The 19681-nt window shown below is 44.0% G+C and overlaps 1 protein-coding gene and 1 long non-coding RNA gene across 4 annotated transcripts in view; one reads left to right on the top strand and one right to left on the bottom strand.

Moving 5' to 3' along the window:
- Positions 1-19681, top strand: part of agrn (agrin) — a 552899-nt gene that overhangs the window by 517955 nt on the left and 15263 nt on the right. For all 3 annotated transcript variants that reach the window (XM_070860482.1, XM_070860480.1, XM_070860483.1), the window contains 4 exons: positions 1917-2028; positions 9491-9607; positions 10930-11119; positions 15950-16037. In XM_070860482.1, coding sequence (XP_070716583.1) covers positions 1917-2028; positions 9491-9607; positions 10930-11119; positions 15950-16037 — 507 coding nt within the window. The remainder of the gene's footprint in view (positions 1-1916; positions 2029-9490; positions 9608-10929; positions 11120-15949; positions 16038-19681) is intronic.
- On the bottom strand, positions 386-19283 carry LOC139228942 (uncharacterized). Its single transcript, XR_011587645.1, has 4 exons — positions 19215-19283; positions 18497-18631; positions 1863-1957; positions 386-447 (listed from the first exon to the last, which is right to left on the bottom strand). It is a non-coding gene; the product is annotated as an uncharacterized lncRNA (long non-coding RNA).

Genomic DNA, 19681 nt, shown 5'->3' with positions numbered 1-19681 from the left:
AATAGCTCCACTATGGCAGGGCCCTCCCAAACACCTCCTCTACAGTGGGGTCCGCCTGAACAGCTTCTCTGCGGTGGGGCCCGCCCGAACAGCTTCTCCGCGGTGGGGCCCACCCGAACAGCTTCTCCGCGGTGGGGCCCGCCCAGCTTCTCCACGGTGGGGCCCACCCGAACAGCTCTTCCACGGTGGGGCCCGCCCAAACAGCTCCTCCACGGCGGGGCCCGCTCGAACAGCTCCTTAGCGGCAGGGACCTCCCATCCCCCCCCGCTCCCACTCCCCCATCCCCCCCGCTCCCACTCCCCCATCCCCTCCCCTCCCCTCCCCTCCCCCATTTCCCCCTCCGGATGTTTCTGGATTCCTGACGTCAGAAAGACGATCGAAAGTCTGGAAAAGCCCGGAATCCGGAATGGCCTCTGTCCCGCTGGTTCAGGATTCTCAACGCTGCATCTGTAATAGTTTTAATTAGATGTTGGTGAATAAAATATTCTCAACCTGCACAGGTGAGAATTCACGTGCATAAATTAAATTTGTTCCATTATGTTATGGGCTACCTAAATAAACAGAGAACACTATATATCCATTAAAGCTTTTTTAAATGACATTTTTGTGAAAGCTAAGCCTGTAACATGCTCACTCACCCATCATTAGTAAACATTGGCAAAAATGTTAGCTGGTTTTGCATTCACTTTTAATAACTTTATTACTTATTTAGAACATAAGAAATAGGAGCAGGAGTAGACCATTTGGCCCCTCGAGCCTGCTTCACCATTCAGTGAGATCATGGCTGATCTTCTACCTCAACTCCACTTTCCTGCACTATCCCCATATACCTTGTTTCTCTTAATATCCCCAAATCTGTCGATCTCTGTCTTGAATATACTCAATGAGTCAGCATTCATAGCCCTTTGGGATAGAGAATACCAAAGATTCACAACCATCAGTGAAGAAATTTCTCCTCCTCCTCAGTCCTAAATGGCCGACCCCTTATTCTGAGACTGTGACCCCTGGTTCCAGACTCTGCAGCCAGGGGAAACAACCTCACTGCATTGACCCTGTCAAGCCCTGTATTTACACCTTTGGTCAAGAGCCTAACATATACTGGCAAATGGACAATAGGCTATAAAGTTCATGAAAAAAGCTTAAATGTGTCCTACTTGCTTGACTGTCCTTTATACTATGTAGTCTTCAGGGTTAGAGTTAGGCTTGCCAACTCTGGCTGGATGTAATCTTGGAGGTTTCATTACATGATCTCCTCTCTCCAACTGCCCCTCCCCCACACTTCCCATTGGTCACCCAATATGTCCATTCTCTCGGAGCGATGCCTTCTCACAACCAATTGGAAAGCGGACAGAATCCTCATGACCCGATTCACTGTCAGTCAACCAGCCTTTTCTTTCCCAACTCCAGCATTTTCATAACCAAAAGTGCTGAAAGAAAATACATGTTTTTTTTTTAAATGCCCCCTATGACTTTTCTCCCAGGTTGCCCGCAGCAGTGTCCTGAAGATTAATCTTCAATTCCAGACAGTCCTGAAGAGTGCTAACTGTAGGTAGAATGTATGTCTACCGTTTCCTATTGTATATCCCGCACACTTCAAGTTGCATTGTGTGTGTGATTGTGAAATCCAGTCCAGTGGAATTGCCCCAATAGGTCTGATCTTCATTAGCATCAGGGATCCTCCACAGCCACACATGTCTGGAAGAAAATTGTGAGCAGCATGCCCACAATTTCCTGATTATGTGGCCTGTCAGCAGCACATACTCATGAAAACCAGCCCTTGTGCGTACACATTCGTGATAGAATAGAAATATTGCTACTGCAACGGTTGGTTTCTCAATTAACAAAACTTGACATGCCATTACCTGTTCTATTTTGGTGCTGAAAGTGACTTAGATAATTTTCCTCTATCGAAATAGGAGCAAGGATCGCGTCCCACTGAATGTTTGGAATGTGGTTACTGTTGAAAGAAATGGACGGAAAGGATTAATGACCATTAATAAGGGTGAACCCATCACTGGTGAATCTCCGGTAGGTAGAAAGGAATACTCTTGTTGTCGGCCACAAATTATTCAGATTTCAAATGTACTACATGTTTGTCAGATGTGCTGGGTCTCGGCAGACTGTATTTTCAGATTATTCCTAATGACTGGGATGTTTCGATCTGTTCAACACCATCAGGCTCTGAACAGATTGCACAACCTTTGAGTCAATAGATATGAGCTATTAAATCAAGAAGCTGCAACTCTTCAGTGTCTGGATAGATTTAACCAACATCTTCACATAGTTAAATAAGGGTGTGTTTTTTTTCCAGCAGACTGGACTGGAGAATTTTGACTATGAGGAAAGATTGGAGATGCTGGGTCTGTTTTCTTTGGAACAGAGGAGGCTGAGGGGGGAGAACTTATTGAGGTGTATAAAATTATGAGGGGCCTGGATAGAGTGGATAGAAAGGACCTGTTTCCCTTGGCAGAGGGGTCAACAACTAGGGGGGCATAGATTTAAAGTAATTGGGGGGGAGGTTTAGAGGTGATGTGAGGGGAAACTTCTTCACCCAGGAGGTGATAGGGGTCTGGAAATCACTGCCTCAAAAGGTGGTAGAGGCAGAAACCCTCACCATATTTTAAAAATACTTGGATGTGCACCTAAAGTGCCATAATCTACAGGGCTATTGTGGGATTAGGCTGGATAACTCTTGGTCGGCCGGCGTGGACACGATGAACCAAAATGGCCTCCTTCCATGCTGTAAATTTCTATAATTCAAACCAGCCAATTCTTATATAATTACCCACTATGGTGAGCCATAGACTGCAAGTTTGCCATAACTATTCAATTATTTTATTCTTGAAAAGCTGGAATGCTGCAGTCCTTCTCTGGAAAATCCTCCGAAAGGATTGTATCAATCTTAAACGGTGGAGAAAAATTCTGGAATCGACTTGCGATTCATGACTACGCTGGTCGGTATCTATTTGAAGCATTTCCAGGCTCTTGCATCATTCCTCTCGGGATGGTGCTGCAGTAACTTTGGGGCTTCTGGATTAGAGCGAGAGCTGACACAATGCATGTTGGTACCTGTGCTATTTTATAGCGTTCTGTTGTACAGGATGTGTTAGAGAGGATGTCCAATATGATTTCTCATGTGGAATTTGGGCTACAAATAGGGTGCGTGTATGTATGTGTTTTTTAGGATAACATTCCTTCTTCAGTTTTTTTTCCTCTCCCCTTTCCAAAATTGGGTCTTCTTGCTAAGCTGTTCTGAAACCAGGCAGTATAAGGTATATGAAAATGGACTGGTTTGACCCTTCCTCCCCATAGGAAGAAAATGGTCGCTGCTTGGCACTTTCTCAGTGATTTGAATGAATCAGGAGCTTAGCAGTGTTTGGGATTGTGGGAGCAAACCCATGTCCCATCACTCTATGGTGCTATGCATTGACGCTCCAGTCTAATGATGCAGCTCTAAACCATGACTGCTATATCTGAGATTGTGGTATGTTGAACAATAGTGTTGAAAAATAGCTTGTGTTTGAGAGCTACATATAACATTTGTTGTCAGAAGTATACAACAAAAAGTGTACAGCTTTTAGCAGCTGTATGAGATTGTGAATATTTATACAACTGCAAAGAATGTTCTGACTGAAATTAATAGTTCAACCCAACAGCTGCTGATCAGTTTACCAATGGGTCTTCCAGCATAGGTAGCACACCACTGACACCTGTAGCCCAACCAGAGGAATGCAGGTTTCTGTGTAAGGGCTGCCAGTAACTCGAGGAATCTCGGTATTGTTTGGAGCACAGTTTTGGTGTTTTGGCTACGCTAGCTTCCAACTGTAAGATGCTTATAATGCGGAGGGGAAACAAATTCTGGCTGTTGTCTTGCTCTGTCACGAGCATGCCACTCGGTAGCTGAATATGGAGTAATGGTCACTGAAGTTAAGAAGGAACCTGCAGCCCAGACGATCTAATCCTTCCAAATAGCCCCTGCAGGGATAGGAATGGAACCAGTGAAGAGTAACAACATTCTGCTGTCCATTAAGGGTAATGAATCAGTTGAGGGTTTACAGTGAACTTTAATGGTTGCCATTTATTTGATAATAATTATAATAACGCCCTTGTTTTTCTCCTCTATCCATTTTTATTATTGTGAATCTTACTTATCTGGCCAAGTATTCAAGTGGCCGGGATGGTCATGACGACAAACAGTTCCTGTGGCAGCCCCTGTTCTCCTAGGATGTCATAGGAGAGTAGAATTTACACATGAATGGGATCCTTAATAACTTAGCTGATTGGTGTCGGGGCCAGGGGGTGTGGGGGGGAGGAATGGCAACCCATAGGCTAACTGAGTGAACACATTGTCTGACCAAAGGCAAAAGTAATGGTTGGGAAATATTCACAGTAACTTAGTAAGGCTAAAGGGATAATTTTACCACTGAAGTTTAAGATCTGTTCCAATACAAAAGAACAGAAAAGAAAGTTCCCTTTAGTCAGGACTTCATGTGCGGAGGAATTCTCGTTGCTATATCAGTTCAAAGATTTTGACTTCTTGATGGTTTGAATGCAGAGGATGACAATGACTGTGAGCTCTTGAGATAGTAGCAGATGTGTGGGCGGTCTGTGCAGCAAGTGATGAGGCATAGACCAAACCACTGAAGTCATGAAACCCGAAACACTCCTCATAAAGCCCCCATCTATGACTTACTGGCAACTGGTAAGCATTCTAAATCCACCAGGAGTGGAAAGATGTGGGTGGCATCTTCTATTACTGGATATTGAAAGCTTCATAAATTCCAAATTGATTATTCTAACTTAAAAGTAGTGATCTAGAAATTTGAGTGTGCCCAAAAATGGAGGCGCAAAGAATGACCCCTGCGCCTCAAAGGATTGGCCAGAGGCGCATGTGACATTGGGCTTTGGGCCTCTTATCATTGAGCCGGCGAGCTGTAGATACCTAATGGGCGTCACCAGGCAGCTGGCCAGCGAAGTGGACTCGAGGATCCCTCAGCTGAGTCGGTAAGGGGAGGGTAATCAGGTCAGAGGAAGGGAAGACGATCGGGTTAGGAGGGTAGAGGTGATTGGGTTGGGAGAGTAACAGTGATATGGAATAGTGAGAAATGGTTTGCAGCAATCAGGAAGGGCAGAAACTGGGAGAGGGAGTGGGACGGGGTAGTATCGGCGATAGGGGTTGTGGGGGCGGTATATGTGGCAGCCGCCCGCGTGGTTTTAATGTAGGGTCTAGAGGAGCATTCCTGTTCCTCCCAGCTCCACATTCAAATAACTACATTTTAAAAACTTACCTTGTTGGTTGCAGCCTGCAATGGTCTCTTCAAGGACATCCTGGTAGGCCACATATAGACCTGGTTTTCTTGAACGCTGGCTCGATGCTGGTTTCATTCAGGGCAATCCAGTATTACGAGGGGAGGGCTTCAAACAGGCTTTAGGCCCCTTATTTAAATATGCAAAGGGTCCAACACCTGTTTCAGGTGTGGGCCATGGCCGTCAATTTTTTGTTTGTTGCCTGCACTAATATGGCGGGAGTGCACTTCGTGCCCGCCAAATTGGTCTATGTTTAGGAGGCTGTTTAGCGCCTGAAAAATAAACGCTACATGGATGGATTTCTAGGCCAGCGTGTGGTGATCAGTAAATCTTTAAACAACTGCCTGAGACATTTATTACAGTTGAATCAACAGGCTGAAAAATGGTTCCATACAAAGAGTTTGGGAGGGTTAAAGTTATTGGTGTAGAGGCAAATCTTTTAAAAGTAGCTGTCATGTTGATGTTCCAGTATGTTGTATCACAGAGTGGTCGGACTTAAGTTTGTACAGTGATTTTCCCATCTCACCATACTGGGGGAGATACTGAGAGGGTAGTTAGTTCTCCCACAGGAGCAGGCGGAGGTGGAGGAGTGGGTAGGAATCAAATTTAGCCCTTTCTTTACCCTGCTGTGCCCATGCACTATTTAGCATTGCCTCAGGAGCAGGTCACTTGCCCAGTATCCATGGCTAGTGGTTTTAATGAAGATTTTTATTTTCAACCAAACGCAATAATATGATTGTGCCTCCATGAATGATATGCAAAACTCTGAAGTGAATGCTTTTATAGTCTGAGTAATTAAAGCGAACCATCTGGAGAATTGGCTGCTATCTCTTTAACCTGTTTCCTCCACAATGAGAGAGTACAACTATGAGAGTCTTGTTTATATTTTGATTGGGTGCTGTGTGGTTTAATATGTATTCTTTACTTTACTCCTTACTGATGCCCTTTTTTCTCTTGTGTTTTTTGTACTTATTCTGATGTGCTTTCTGGATTTAAGAAATCGCGCAAGGTAAAAAGAAAACAACCAAAAAGATTGATTTCATCATTCAATCACAACTTCTTTTTCCCATTCTAAGCTCATCCAATTCCATTGCTAAACGTAGAGGTAGTTGTAGAACATATAGTTTTGCGTTATATAATCTCTTTAAAACTCAGGTCATAAATGTTACTGACCGTAATGGTAGGCTAAGTGAAAGTGGCGATTGGGTGGGTCTCAGTTTATATAGTAACGCCAGGTGGCCAGCCCCTTCCTGCCCAGCTCTGGCCTCAGTGACGAGCTATGCTTTCAATATACTCGCTGTGTCTTCGCTGCTGCTACCCTGAATTATCAAGCAATCTCTCTTTGCCACCATTTTTATCTACAGTGACTCTGTTGCCTTGCTCAGACTCTGGTCCCAGGGACTATACTCAATAAAGCAACACCCCAACTAGGGCCTCTCACTGCACTCAGTTATGTTATAAAGCCTCTCGTGTCATCACACTGCACTCTGGCAGGTAGGGGAAGGAAATAGGTAATAACTCACTTGGCTTCCAACCACAGTGTTTCTGCCACCATTACCATGTGCTCCAGCTGCATGGGCAGCCCTGAATCAAGTCACTTCCCGAACCCTAACCGCTGCCTGTACTGCTCTAAACCTCCACTTCTGTGACTATTTGTATGTCATCATATCGTGTTCCTTGCAGGCAGCGAGGAAGTTAGTACAAAATCTGCTCAGTCTCTGAGTTACAACAGAACAAAAACATAACGTTTAAAACCAAATCATTCTGAAGCAAAATAGACAACTGGAAAAATGAAACCAGTGTCAAAAGAGGACAAAGTACTAAAATAAAAGATTCAAGAAAGGTTGAATAAAGTCAAGAAAGAATAAAATAGCAAGCCAAAAATAGTAAGGGCAGGAGCCAGGGATTTACCAACAGCTAAAATCAAACTTTAGATGTACCCAAAGTACTTGATTAATGGCCATCAAGGCCAAGTTAAACTATCAGCTAAACAGCCAGTAACCATAAAAAATGTTAACAATGATGCAGAAGTTAGTTTTTTGTTGGTTTATGTCATATCACTCACTGTTCCCAACAAATGTACATGTAAACAGTCTTTTTCTCTTCAAACAATGGCAAACCTAGTATGAACTGAAAATAGGGAACTTTTATACTGTCATTACCACTTGGTCTGATCTTTCATAAAACTCTTCGAATAAAACTTTTAAGTTATTAAAATAAACCAGATTAATGGAATAAGGACACGAAATAAATCCAGAAATTATTTTGACAAAAGAAAGTGTACTGACAGGAAGAATGTTCTTCATAAAGAAGCAGTGTTGGTCACAAATGGGCTTCTTGAAAACGTGTCCAATGTTCTGATAGTCAAGAAGAGAACAGGACTGAGCTTTCCAGTGGGTTGCTTTCTGCAGTTACCGCTGATGTTGCTGCTATGTATTTCCAGCACTCTTTTACTTTTGAATAGAGTGCTACCACTTTGAGGATCCAATAAATTAAATTGGGTTTCAGGATGTGTGGAAAATAAAGTTGCACCTTATTAAAATTCATGTAATTTCATAATTAGTAATAACTTAGACTTTTATGTAAAAAAGGTAAATAATTGGCTTTTCAGACCTTAAGTAGCTTTTTAAAAAAAAATGTACAGTAACGCTTTGTGCATTTAAAAACTGACTTGCCTGCAGTAGTTTTTATTAAAATATGTAATTTTTATCTTTATAAACAAGCAAGGTCACCACTAACCTGAGAAACATGCCATTATGTTGTGTGTGTGTGTCCCCATGAGGCTTCTATTAAATTTGTTTGATGTTATTCACTCATCCCATACATTTTTAATCTTGTCTTGCTTTCCCATTTGGCACACGAGGTCATTTGGCTAGCCGTGGTCTGTTTCTGGTTACTCATTCCTCGTAGCACTTGACGGGGATTCTGAACAGGATTTGCTTGTTATCGCTGAAAAAATATTCATTAGCACATGTACAAATGATCATGGTTTTTGAATAAAATTTCAAAGGCCCGGTTTGCCACTTAGCAATTCTGTGCCTAGTGAAAACAAAAAAACAGCACCTGCCCAATGATGGTGTTATCTGGTACATTTAAATTAGACAACAGCACTTCTGGGCCTTTGCTGTACCCTGAGACCGATGTTCATGTCTGACAGCTGAAACTTTAAAAATTGGATAAAGGAGAGAAGGTAATTACTTCAGTACATCGTAAATGTTTTTGTTAATTAATAAGAACATTTCCATTTGGACTCCTGCCTTGTCATATGTAGGACTCCAGTTTAAATGTATACTAGTTTGAACAGGTCGCTGGCATGATCTGATCCAGAATCTTACACATAGACGCCAGCTGTTAGCTGGTATTTTTGAGAGTCTTTACCACTAGCTTTTGGGGAGGGTGGGATTGGGAGCTGGGAAAAAGGTCTGACTGAGCACCTTCCTGACTAACAGCGAACTACCTCACACAATGTTCATATAATTTTGGCAAGCAAGCAGTTCTATATTAGGATACTTCAAAAAGGTCAATTTTTTTAAGCTGTCAGTTATATAGAAGTAACTAAGCCTTTACCCTTGTCAATCGCAAACTTGTGCTGAAATGAGGTAAGTAGAATTTCTTCTAAAAGAAAAACCCCACACAAATGGCTGACTTGTAATCAGAAACAGACTTCAATAGTGCAGTGTTAATCAGAGATATTGCTATGCACCTGGAATGGCTGGGCTTCAATTCCATTTCACTCAAGTTTTTGTTCAGTTATTCTTTCTTCCCATGAACTGTATTTGGGCTTTGTTCTGAAAGACTTTGTCAATCTTTCAGCCCAAGTCTCCTCCCCTAGCAGTCCCCTCATACCTTGACTAGTGCATAACTCCATCGCTACAGATAAACATCGCTAATAATCGTACTGAAGCTTAAAGTCAGTCTGTCATGTTCAACACAGTTAATTTAGTCTATTATTAAATGTGACTGTGAAGTGAAAAGTATATAACTCTAGTGCAGCAATGCAGCTTCTTCAGATTAAACAAAGAACCATGAGAATGAAACCTTATCGTTGCAGTAACAGACTGACTTTTAGCAAAAATATTGTGCCATGTTTTGCTATTGGCTTCATCCTTGATGTATAATTATTTAAACAAATAGCATCTCAGTAAGATCATGTAATTAAATATAAGATGTTCTTTGTCCCAAGGCCCCACACACAGCACTGAACCTCAAGGAAGCCTTGTATGTGGGTGGAGCACCGGATTTCAATAAATTCGCCCGGGCTGCTGCCATCACCTCTGGCTTTACTGGAGCCATTCAAAAGGTAAATATCATTCGAATCTTTCCCAGCCTTATTGAATTGGCCTCAAGTAGGAATTGGGGACAAAAAACTTGCTTTGTATTTGCTTCATGGGCTCTTTGTTAAGAATTCATAGCAACACATTGCTATTAAGAACTAGTTAGTTCATTAGTAATGGTTTAATAATGACACTACCAGTTCATCCATCAGGCTCACAACCGCCTGCCTCATTATGGACACCCTGAACCCAACTGACTGGGGTTTTATTGAGTCTTGTGAACATCACGTGACTGGCTAAGCTACTCACAACTCAACAGCTCTACCAACTCTTTTGTAAAATCTACAACTCTTTTGTAACCAGCCTGTGAGAATACTCACAGGTGCATACATTACAGAACTAATTAAAAACGATTAGTTGTTCCTGCTAATTAGCTTCAAGTCTGTTGCTCCTAGATTGAGGCCTACTCCTATCATACATGTATTTTCTCAGTATTAGCGCTGACTGTTACTCAGTTTTGAACTTGTTGCAAGAATGTTCTATTAATTGTGATTAGGATGCAGTTTTGTAGTGCACTGTGGATTTTTATTTAATGAGTTAGAACAATGGTTTGTTTTTTATTTTCATTAAAGTAAAATCCACGGGCTGACATTTTTTTTTTGTTTTGTGGCAACCCCCTCCTTCCCCACCCAAATTATATTTCACTTTTTACCCAGACTTTCTTACCCAGACACCAACTGCACCAAAAGAGCAGAGGCAATCTTTTGTCGGGCCTCCCGAGCTGGTGATCAGGGGAGGGGTTAGAGCGCCTGCCTCGTCTCTGCAATTCATCATGGCAACATGGCTGCGATTGGGCATTCAGCAGCGTGAGAGTTCACAGACATGAACCGCATTTCATGCTTAGGAACATAACCTTAAAATGAGAGCTAGGGCGGTCAGGAAGCACATTCTTCACACAAAAGGTAGTAGTAATCTGGAACTCTCTCCCCCAAAAAACTGTTGAGGCTGGGGGTCAATTGATAGATTTTACTTAGGCAAGGGTATCAAGGGTTATAGAACCAAGGTGGGTAGATGGAGTTGAGATACAAATCAGCTATTATTTAATTGAATGGCAGAACAGGTTCGAGTTCTTCCATTCAATGCTCCAAAGTACTGCACCATGATGTCTATTTAGTTAGTGAGTTGAGTTTTGTTGTCATAAAAAAAGCTTGAATTTTTGAAACTTAATTCATCAAAGCAAAATAGCTTCACTAAGGTACTTTCCTAAATCAGGGCTTTTTGTGTCTGTCTTCTGCTTAAAAAGTGGTAACCATTTAATATTTTTTGTTTCTTCTGCATTTGTACCTAGCTTTCAATAAAATCTGTTCCACTCCTTAAAAAAGAGAACATTAGAAAAGCCATGGAGATCTCCAACTATCACTCGCATCCCTGCACAGTAAAGCGTAGCCCATGCCACAATGGCGGAATCTGCAGTCCAAGACTCGGGGGATATGACTGCATGTGCCAGCGTGGGTTCTCGGGGCCACAATGCGAAAAAGGTAGAGTAATCCGTGTGAAGATCTGGCAGTTGTCTCCCCTTTTCTCAGCTGTTTTCCCCCTGAAGGCATTGACTCTTTTTCTCGGGGAGGGTGGCAGTTCACAGGTGCCAATGACCTTCCATATCTCATCAAACCACCTATGAACCTTGATGGTGGTTGATAACTGGCCCATCACCTGCACGGACATGAAACCCCAACCAGATTCTGTTCTCAACTTGACTTTCGCACATTTTCAGCTGAGGTCACTGCATAATGATCAGGAATGGACACACTGGCAGACTTTTCTCCTCGCTAACTTAGGGCTGAGGTCAAATACAGCACCCAATTATAGATCAGCTAACTCGGCACAGACAGTGTGCCCTGGTCTGTATGCTTCAACTGTTCACTGGCTAAACTTAGCAGGCCATTATTGGAACCCTAATTGCCCCTTGTTCATATCGATAAATAACGGTGTGCAAAGAAAGCGACCTGTACTTCATATCCACAGATATGCTCTTAAATGCAATGAGTAATGTGCCATATTGTATATGGTTACAGGATCATTATAATACTGGACAATGTGTAAATTTAAGCAGAAGCCTATGATTTTTTAAGATTCTGTAATTAGCTAAATGCATGATTTTGTTTTGTACAAAGTGTTGCCACTTTCACTGATTCGGTTGTCTTCAGTCGATACCATCCAAGGAAAATCTTCATTAACGCATGGCCTGAGGAGACCTCTTTAACAGACCCAACAGTGACTGAATTTCACAAATATAAATTCAGGAGGAAAAAAGTGGGAGCGAAATTGCCCCTTTATATAGCCCGTTAGCACCTCCTGTTGCGCGAATAGGGCGCAAGGCAGTTTTCGCCCAGGGGAGTGGGGGGGCAACACCACCTCCCGGGAAATTGTTCGGAATGCGTGGTTAGCGCCCCAGGCTGCCGTGCACCTGGCGATGATGTCATCGCTGTGCACGGCGACCCCTCACCGCCCCGAATCCTTACCACCCCACGGGGGAAATTGCCCAAGGCTGGTGCGGGTTGCGAAGCTGGCCGACATCCGCTCTCGAGGTAGTAGTTAAAGGGGAGGGCACCAGCGCCCCAAGCCACCATCTTTTATTTCTAGCATGGTTCGGGCCGCCATTGTGCAGCCCAGCACTCAGTCTTGGGTGCGGGGCTGCTGGCCCAATCACACGCTGCCCTGGCGGCCCAGTGGTGGCCATCAGAAGCCGTGCAGAGTGTGCAGTGACCCTCCCCTTCAAGCGAAGTGGAGAGGCGTTGAAGCGCGTCAGCACTACGCAGATCCGCGTACTGCTTGACTCCCTGCCCCAGTAGCGCCACGGGACCACCCCTACAGGAATCGGAATGCCGGAGATAGCATTCCGCTTTCATTCAGGGGCGGTAAGGGCAATTCAATGTTGGGGCGGGATTTCCAGGCCGGGCACTAAAAATCCCAGAGCTAGAAGATTGGGGGCGGGGCATTTTAGCCCCCAGTTTGTTTTAATTTATGTTTCTGCTAGATTTTTCCTCTCTTGTAAAGGTGCTGAGGTTTGTCAGTCACCCTGTAGTACTTCACTCAAAGTGGTGATATTTTGTGCAAGCCCAGGCAATGCATTATCAATAGGCTGTGCGACCGTGGGAGCTGGATCACCAATGAGCTTGATATCTGCATACCGAGTCCACTCAAGTAATTCAGGGAGTAATTCATGTTAAAAAGCCTAGCTGGTTTATTCCCCCTTATCCCACCTCACCCCTCCAGACCTGTGTGGTGCTGGAGGACTGTTAACATGGTACCTTTGTTTAAAAAGGGGGCAAGGGATAGACCGAGTAATTACAGGCCAGTCAGTCGAACCTCGATGGTGGGAAAATTATTGGAAAAAATTCTGAGAGACAGCTTAAATCATTATTTAGTAAGACACGGATTAATCAAAGACAATCAGCATGGAGTTGTTAAGGGAAAGTCGTGTCTAACTAACTTGATTGAATTTTTTGAGGAGGTAACAAGGAAGGTTGATGAGGGTAGTGTGTTTGATGTAGTATATGGATTTTAACAAGGCTTTTGATAAGGTCCCACATGGCAGACTGGTCAGGAAAGTAAAAGCCATTGGGATCCAAGGCAAAGTGGCAAGTTGGATCCAAAATTGGCTCAGAGGCAGGAAGCAAAGGGTAATGGTTGATGGGTATTTGTGTGACTGGAAGGCTGTTTCCAGTGGAGTTCCGCAGGGTTCAATACTAGGTCCGTTGCTTTTTGTGGTATATGTCAATGATTTAGACTTAAATGTAGGGGGTATGATTAAGAAGCTGCAGATGATACAAAGATTGGCTGTATGGTTGATAATGAAGAAGAAAGTTTTAGACTGCAGGAAGATATCAGTGGGCAGACCAGTGGCAAATGGAATTCAATCCTGAGATGTGCGAGGTGTAATGCATTTGGGGAGGGCTAAAAAGGCAAGGGAATACACATTAAATAGTATGACACTGAGAAGTGCATGTCCACAGATCCCTGAAGGTAGCAGGCCAGGTAGATAAGGTGGTTAAGAAGGCATATGGAGGCCTTTATTAGTCGAGGCATAGAATACAAGAGCAGGGAGGTTATGCTTGAACTGTATTAAACACGAGTTAGGCCACAGCTAGAGTACTGCGTGCAGTTCAGGTCACCGCATTACGGGAAAGATGCGATTGCACTAGAGAGGGTACAGAGGAGATTTACAAGGATGTTGCCTGGACTGGAGAATTTTAGCTCTGAGGAAAAATTGGATAGGCTGGGATTATTTTCTTTGGAACAGAGGGGGCTGAGGGGAGACCTTATTGAGATGTATAAAATTATGAGGGGCCTGGATAGAGTGGATAGGTAGAACCTATTTCCCTTAGCAGAAGCGTTAACAACCGGGGGCATAGATTTAAAGTAATTGGTAGGCGGTTTAGAGGGAATTTGAGGGGGAATTTTATTACCCATAGGGGGTCTGGAACTCACTGCCTGAAAGGGTGGTAGAGGAAGAAACACTCACCACATTTAAAAAGGACTTTGCTATGCACTTGAAGTGCCATAACCTACAAGGGTACGGACCAAGAGCTGGAAAGTGGGATGAGGCTGGATAGATCTTTGTCGGCCGGCGCGGACACAATGGACCAAAATGGCCTCCTTCCGTGCTGTAAATTTCTATGACTCAATTACCTGGGGTATTGTGGCCGGTTAGTGCCCATACAGTCACCCAGCTCAGCAAACTCACACAGGGGTGGGAATCAAATCTGGGGCTTTCCTTGTTTGTATGAGTCAGTACCATATTGGGCAGTGTAGTGGCTGACTTTGCCATCAGGGAATCTCGAAAAATAAATGTCATTAATATATCCTAAAAATTATAGGACAGACATGAGATGAATTACTAATCTGTGTGGATATGCTGGAGTACAGCAGATGCATTCTTAATTCACTCCTGCTTTTCTGCTCATATTTGTTGAACATAGAGATGCCTCCCCCACAAAACAGGACTTTTCTTTCAGGGAAGCTAGTTTGAGATGTGTCCAAGAGTGACGAGGTTAAGCCATCGTTATTTTAAGCTCAGGCTCTGTTGCCTTATTTGTGGGCCTCCTGTTACTAAGGATACAAGTTGACTAGATTTCAGTTTGTGTCTGAACAGGCCCGCAAGCAAATGCCATACTGTCATAAGCTACTTAAAGACATGACTTGAGATCTTACGATTGTGAAATTTAACATTATGGCCCCAAGTATCCACACGATAAAAAACGGGCGCCTCTCCGAGCTGGGCGCCCGTTTTTCGCGCCGAAAACAGCGCCGGAAAAAAAACGCGCGATTCTGGAGCGCCCTGCAGCTCCATGTCTGCCTGGCGCGGCGCCCAGGGGGGCGGAGCCTACCACCCGCGGCGATTTTGTAAGTGGGAGGGGGCGGGTACCATTTAAATTAGTTTTTTTCCTGCCGGCAACGCTGCGCGTGCGCATTGGAGCATTCGCGCACGCGCAGTGTGAAGGAAACATTGGCACTCGGCCATTTTTGTAGTTCTTTGTAGCTGTTTCATTTTTGAAAATTTTTTAATAAAAGCACATCACATCAGCACTGAGGCTTCTTGCAGCAGTGAGAAGGCTGCAGGAAGCCTCAGAAAGTTGAGGCAGCCGTTTCCCAACGGCCTCCCCCCCCCTCCCCCCCCCCCCCCCTGCCGTCGGGAAATGGCTGCTGAACTTGTGAGGCTTCCTGCAGCATTCTCCCTGGCTGAAGCACTTTCACACAGGTAGGAAGATGGTTTATTTAATCTTTTCTTTGCTTATAAATTTTTATTCAGGTTGGATTTATTTGTATAATATTTGTATAAGTATAAATAAGGATTTATTGTAGAATTTAATGACTTCCCTTTCCCCCCCCCCCCTCGTTCTGGACGCCTAATTTGTAACCTGCGCCTGATTTTTTAATGTGTAGACAAGGTTTTTTCAGTTCTACAAAAATCTTCACTTGCTCCATTCTAAGTTAGTTTGGAGTATGTTTTCACAGTGGAAACTTTGAAATCAGGCGTCAGTGGCCGGACACACCCCCTTTTGAAGAAAAAAATTCTGTTCCAAAGTGAAACTGTTCTACCTGACTAGAACTGCAGAAAAAAAAATGTGGAGAATTGCGATTTCTAAGATAGTCCGTTCTCCACCAGTTGCTCCTAAAAATCAGGTGCAAATCATGTGGAAACTTGGGCCCTATATGCCTTCCTGCTCGGAGTTGGAAACCAATGTGTTCCAAGCACCCTTGATGGGACATTCACAGTATGACAATGTATTCGAAAATAGTTTTATTCTGAAAATGAAAATTGAATGGAATTTTTGTGGACTATTTTGTTTTCTCCATTTCTACAGCACTTGAGGAGAAGTCCGCAGGTGAAAGTGAATCTATATCATTTAATGGACGGACATTCATAGAATATCACAATTCAGTAACAAGGAGGTATGTCATATTTTTCGCACATGAATGACTGCTGATACAATGTTCAGTACTTGACATAATCAAAAACCGAATTGGCTTGAAAGTTATTTTCTTCCTAACTTTGGGTCCCCCTGCACCATTCACCACCTGAGCAAATGGGCCTCTCACAAATAATGGGAAAAACAACCAAAGCCAGGATGTATATTTTTCACTGCAAATACAACCTTAGGCCCAATTTGCACATCCCTTTATAGCATCTTTTCAATGTATTGTTCCTGCTTGAGTTCTGATTTTTGTATCCAGACGAGTTAGCAACCATAAGTAGTATATGTCTGCTTTGGGGAGCGAGGGCTATGTTCATCTTCAAGGTCACGTTCGGACAAAGAAATAAGAGAACGATTACTGCAGGATGATGCTCGCCCTGAAAGGCAGCTCTTCCTCTGAAGCCCCTTCAAGATTTGACGGAACTCATGCACTGAAAGTGAGGAGGGTTCAAATGTAATTCCAGGCTAAGTCTGGTTAGGAAGGCCAATATTCCACCATAAAAACATCCAGTCTGGCTCTTGGTTTTTGAATTGTTTTAATGCTGAAGTGTATTGTGTGTCACTTTAAGTGTTCATATGTAACTGGTCAATCCATACGGTAACCCAAATATGAAGCAGATTTACTATTCAATGTGGTCACCAAAAAATCTTCCAGCTTTCCATTGTTTGTCCTATCTGGTTGTTAAAAATTGTCCTTCAATAACTGTGTCTTGTGCTTGTCCCAGTTTATCATTGTATGGTGTCTGTTTTGGCTTATGTGTGTCCTTGTTTTCTCTACTCTCAAGCCATCTTGCAAATGAGATCCCAGAGTAAGTATAATGTCCAGATACTGAACTCATTTATATTGCTATCCCTCTCCCCATGATGTTTACATGACCATAATATGCAAGGATATGGCATGTATGTAAAAGGTGCGTGTTGGGAGTGGTAGATTGTGAAATATATTAGCCAATGCACCCCAGGCATGCTGGAGATTTCTCAACTGTGTGCGGTTTAGCTTTCATGCTTTACAATTTCCCAATGTATGCCCCTCTTATGTTTTTCTCTTCCCTAGTAAGTTATATATAATTAAAGCTGCTTTTATATTGGACTAAGACTTGTGCCAGTGGCACTGACATCTGGTGCACAAATCTCATGCAAACAGCTGCACCCCAATGGGAAACCTGCCAGGATTCACGAAGGGCCTTGCATCCAGCCACACAAGACCCGCACACCAGAAGCCAGTAGTGCACGCCTTGCACAAAATAAAAGCACTTTTAATAGAAGATGTTAAATAACATCTGGCCATTTCAAGCAGATGTCTTCAAAGGCTATGCAGAGATCTCTGTATCTCCTGCAGTGGTTTTCGGGAGACTTAAAACTATTGAATGTGAGGCACTGCTAGAGCACCTGTATCTTAAGGCTTGAAATAAAATACTTCTGGTGTTGCCACAATATTAATTCCTCCTCCCCCATCTCTGATCTCCACTTGTGTATTTTTCTAACTATGCAGCAAGAATACGAGTTTCTCTCTCATTACCTCAACCCCCCTAATTTTATATTAAACTCTATGGGGGAGAATTGGGGCAGTAACTTTTGAAAGCTGGAAAAATTAGCAGCTGGCACTAATGATTCTCAGCTTTCTTAAATTCGGTGTTAGCACTCCACTTCCTTTCTGGAACGCTAACGGACACAGGCGGGACAGCAGTGGTGCAGCGCTGCACAATGTCCCATGCAGTGCTGCCGCGATCCGAGGCTCCTTCCCTCCCTTAAAGGGAAGGGCCATCGCTGCAGGCTCTGCATTGGGACCAGTTAGCTGGTCCCCAACAGTAGCCACAATCCGACCCCATGCATTCCAGCAGAGTGCCAGGCTGATTGATCTCGACCGAAGAGGAATCGAAAAAATTGAAATTATGGACTGCAACAATTTTTCTTCTTACCTTGCCAACATCCCCTTTAACTTGCGCCCCCGAGGTGCCCGGCCTCCCGAATAACGCCTTCTGCAGCTGTCAGTATTGTCGCCTGACGATGCTGCAGGGGGGCAGAACTGAAGTTTGGGCCCGGGGCAATGCGCAGGATAATGACGTCACGATCTCTGGGTGCAGGAGATCGTGGCTCAATGTGTTACCGCTGTCGCAAACCTCTCGGCCAATTTAGCGGGAGTTGTTCATTTCGCCACGCCCAGTTGGTAAGTCGTTAGCGACCCCCCCTGAAGGTGGCAATGGGAGGAGCCAAGGAGGACAATTTCTGATGGCCTTTCTGTGCTGTGGACCGTCCACGAGTGGTCTCAGCCCCCCCTCCAGCGCCGCTCTGAGACTCAGCTGCCGTGGGGATTGCGTCCAGGCAGCTCTGGATGACTTCCTCTATGGTTACATAGGAAAGGTTTAGTTGGATCCGTGCCCAAGGCACAGCGAATAGCGGTCAGGTCGGCGAGCGCACACTTGTGAATAAACCTACCTGATATTTGTTGCACTAAGGCACTCCACTGTGTTTGCAGATACTGCAAAACTCCCCATTATTTAATTCCTCTTCCTTCATGTGGCAGCATGATTGGGATCAGTAGCTTAGCATGGGCAGAAGCCTTCCCTGTCACTGGGCCACATATGTGAAGATCATTTTAAAAGATAAAAATAAGTGTATGTTAGTTGCTTGTAAAACCTGAATGAATATAAATGAGAAACTTTCTATTTAATCAGTGGTATCTTTGTATAAAATTCCAAGAAACATTTTAAGTATGCTTCTATCACAGAGAATAAAACAAATACCAGTTAAGGGTCTGTCATTTAAGGGACGGTTTTATCTTTGTCCACCCAGCTCAAACGGGGGTGGCTGGTTAAAATGACAGATGGGCATTTCCCAGCTCGTTTGCCCTCGCTACCATTTTAGCAGCCAGATTGTCGGCCACAAATTGGGATCTAATGACGTAATTTGGACCCCGCCACGATTTTACTTTGCTGGCAAGCTGCCGGAAACACCAGTGAAATCTGGAGGCTGGTACGATTGAGGCCAGAAGATACCCAGATTTTATTGTGGAGCAACATTATTATTAATAGTGTGCTCCAGCGGGCCCCCACAAGGAAACCTTGGGCCTCCCCTGTCCCGGGCTTCCCTCCCTCAGCCCTGACCATGATCAATTTCAGATTCCGCGCCCCTCCTTCCCACCGTCACCACTTACCTTACGCTGGGGATGGTTCCATTCTGCCGTGCAAAGTCCTGCTCCCGCCTGCCAACCACCTTGTCATTCTTGCCAGGTTTGGCTGGGCTGGGCTTCTGTGCTGCAACGTAGTAATGAGGCCCATGAGTTAAAATGGATGCTGGCACCATCATAGGTGGTTCCGGTCCACCCCAGCGCTCACGTCCCAAGTTAAAATCGGGGCTATAATCTTTTCGCCGCACTAGGTGGTGGGGGGAGGGAGAAACTCTTGATTTTAAGTGTTTCTAGTCAGAATCGTTTTTAAGAAGTCAATACTGGGAACAACGTGGTAGAGAGTTTCCTTGCAAACAGGGCAATGCTTTACTTTTGTTATTTCTTTCAACAAAAAAAATGCTCAAACTAAACACTTTGGCCTAGAAATTCGGGTCATTTGCGCCTATGGGTCGCGAGCGCGGTGCCACTAACGACTCCCGCTAAATTCGGCGGTA

Source organism: Pristiophorus japonicus, chromosome 18, assembly GCF_044704955.1.
Source record: "Pristiophorus japonicus isolate sPriJap1 chromosome 18, sPriJap1.hap1, whole genome shotgun sequence".
In the NCBI taxonomy this organism is placed as follows: domain Eukaryota; kingdom Metazoa; phylum Chordata; class Chondrichthyes; family Pristiophoridae; genus Pristiophorus; species Pristiophorus japonicus.
This window is presented reverse-complemented; position numbering and strand designations above follow the sequence as displayed.